The 2,993-nt window shown below is 48.9% G+C and overlaps 1 protein-coding gene across 1 annotated transcript in view; it reads right to left on the reverse strand.

The window, feature by feature from the left end:
• Positions 1-1,664, reverse strand: part of LOC126382470 (uncharacterized) — a 10,283-nt gene extending 8,619 nt beyond the window's left edge. Inside the window, exons 1-3 of the mRNA XM_050032354.1 lie at positions 1,594-1,664; positions 502-570; positions 349-400 (exon numbers count right to left, since the gene is read on the reverse strand). Of these exons, the coding sequence (XP_049888311.1) occupies positions 349-400; positions 502-570; positions 1,594-1,664 (192 nt within the window). The remainder of the gene's footprint in view (positions 1-348; positions 401-501; positions 571-1,593) is intronic.
• Positions 1,665-2,993: the final 1,329 nt, after the last annotated feature.

Raw genomic sequence — 2,993 nt, forward strand, 5'->3', positions numbered from 1 at the left:
GCTTCATCAGTTCATGCTTGTCTGACTAGGCTGAAACTAGTCTGACAAACTGGTGTGGAAGCACCCAGGTATTTAACCTCTGGGGAGGTCTTCACAAGGCCAATGATGTCACTGGTTCGTTAGTGCTCCAATGGTGTGTCAACGACAGTCGTTGAAACTCCTGCTGCAACGGTTGTCACTGGAGTCGTTAGTCACATGAGGCCATTTGTGAGGGGAGGGGACAGGGGAAGGGGTTAGGATTAGGCAAGGGGGAGTAGGGGTAGGTTGGGGTGGTGCAGTGGAAATAGGGTGAAGTTAGAAGGAAGGGGGGAGAAAGAAAAGGGTTAGGGAGAAAAGAAAGAAAGTTACAGGCTTGAAAAGAGCCAGTGGTAGCAGGCCGTTCCTGGTGGGCTGGCGCCCTCTGCTGGATAAAAGGGGTTAGGGGTTATCATTTAGACCCTGGGGAGCAAGTGTGCCCAGTCTGTGGATCCAGACCCGCTCCGCGTGTCTCCTCTGCCCCACCGTCCACGTCGCGTTGCCCTCCAGTCCTGAGATGATGAGGTTGTCAACATAATGTTGTAGACGATGTTGCTGGAGAGGAGGGAAAATGAGCCGTGTGGGGGAAAGGATAATTGGCTGTAGGGATTGGTGATAAATTTTCTATGTTTAAAATGACGGGATTCCGGGGGTCGGTCAGGATGTTTATTTGAGGTGAATTGGGATTTGACCAAGAGGTTCTGTAGGTTGGGATTTTTTCTGAACGCTGAAATTAATTTATATCCCTGTAAGGATTTGTGCTGAGTTTGAATATTGTTGAAATTGCATATGATATTGTGGTGTAGGGCCAGGATGTTTTGTGAGAATGTGGAAACCAAGGGTAGGATGTGTGGTTTGTGGGGGTAGGTCCGCCGGAGCGGAGGTCCATTCCCCTGTTACCGTGAGAGCAGAAAAGGGTATGGGGCAATTATACGAGCCCTTGGTCGGGCAAGGGGAAAGGGCACGGGTAGCGGGATACAAATCCTGGTTAGGATAGGGGTGGGGGGATGCTGCTCGTGTTGGTGAAGTCAAGGGGATGGGTGAGGCGCCGGGTGTGGATGTGGAGTATATTGTGAGGTCCAATGAGGGACGGGGAGAAGGGGGGGGTGTGAGGGGGAGCGAGTGGGAGTGAGGGCGGCCAAGGTCGAATTTTTAATAGATCTGAGGAAGCGTTTGGAGTACTTCCTGTGGCGGAGGGCTGTGAAGAGGGTGTTGGTGGCCTGATGGAAGTCCGACGGTTTGGAGCAAATGCGGTGAAATCTAATGATTTGGGATTTAATAATGCCTTTAAAGGTGTGTTTTGGATGGTAGCTGGATTTATGTAGGAGGGCGTGTGTGTCTGTTGTTTTGAAGTAAACTTTGGAGAGCATGCGCTTCACGGATGTGTTTATGGATTCGAAGAAAATGGTGGTGTCCAAGAAGTCTATTTGGTTGGGGTCTATGGTGGATTTTACTGTGATCGTGGGATGGTGGCTATTGAGAATTTGGATGACGGTGTGAAATGCGGGGAGGTCGTGTGTCCAAGCACCAATGATGTCATCCAGAAATCTCAAAAAGAAAAGGGGTTGTAGGGGGCACTTGGCCAGGGCCTCCCGCTCCCACTCGCTCATGTACAGGTTGGCGTACGATGGGGCAAAGCGTTGCCCCATGGCTGTTCCGTGTGTTTGTAGGTAATGGTTGTCATTAAAGAGAAAATATTATTCTCTAAGCAGAGTCGAAGAAGTGAAAGGATTTCCGAGTTGGGACGTTTGGGGTCTGGATACCGTTAAATTGTGTTGATGACTATCAGGCCCAGGTTGGTGTCTATGTTTGTGTATAAACTGTCAATGTCGATGAATAGAAATGCTTTTGACGGAACAGCCATGGGGCATATTATGTCGAGGAAATGATAGGTGTCTTTGACGTAGCTTGGGTGACAGGTGGAAAGGGGGGAGAGAAAATGATCGATATATTGCGCCACGTTGTAGGTGGCACTGTTGCAATCTGAGACTATTGGGCAGCCGGGAGAGAAAATGATCGATATATTGCGCCACATTGTAGGTGGCACTGTTGCAATCTGAGACTATTGGGCAGCCGGGAGGAACTTCGGAGGGAACCGTCCAGCTCTGGGGTTGTTTATGGATTTTGGGGAGGAGGTAAAAGTAGCGGGGACGGGGATTATTAGGACCTGATAAAAAATCTCGTTTGGCTGAAATGTATTTTTTGGTGTAAAGGGTTTGAATTATGTCCCGTATCTGTATCTGCGTGTTGTGTTGTATTGTGGTTGGGATAGGTTTGTAGTGGAGAGGGTTGGACAGTTGGCGGTTTGCTTCGAAGAGATATTGTTGGCGGTCCATGATGACTACTTTGGATCCTTTATCTGCCGGTTTTATTATAATGTTTGGATTTTTAATGAGTTGTTGTAGGGCTGAACGTTCGGCCTTAGAGAGATTGTCTGGGACATTTGGTGGGGGCCGGTATGTGTTCATTGTATTATGGTCGGAGTGGATGATGGAATGTATTTGGGGATAGATTTGTAGACCGGTGGGTTCCCAGCTGGACGGTAATGTGAAGCATTGTGTGTTTTGTTGTTGTTTACCGTGAAAATGGTCAATGATTTTAATACGTCTGTGGTAGTGGTGTAGGTCCCTCCGAAGCTTCCCCAGTTGTATCGCGAGGGGCGTGGGATGAAAGATAAACCTTTTTCGAGTAGTTGTATTTGGGCTGGGGACAATTGAAGTATGGAAGAAAGGTTAAGTACGGTGGATTCTGAGTTGAGTTGAGCTAGGACGCGTTGTGCTAAGGGAGGTTGTGTTAAGGAGGGGGGTAGGGGAGAAAGAGGGAGAGAGGGGTGTGTGGAGTTTTGGTGTTTATGGATGTCGGCGATTAAGAAGGGGTTAAGGGCAGGGGTGTGCAGGGCCGGTGTAGGGTTCAGGTAGGGGATAAACTCAGTTGTTTGCACCAGTGTGTGAATATGGCTGCAGCTGTGGCCCAATGAA

The sequence above is a fragment of the Epinephelus moara genome, chromosome 21 (genome assembly GCF_006386435.1).
Source record: "Epinephelus moara isolate mb chromosome 21, YSFRI_EMoa_1.0, whole genome shotgun sequence".
Lineage (NCBI taxonomy): Eukaryota > Metazoa > Chordata > Actinopteri > Perciformes > Serranidae > Epinephelus > Epinephelus moara.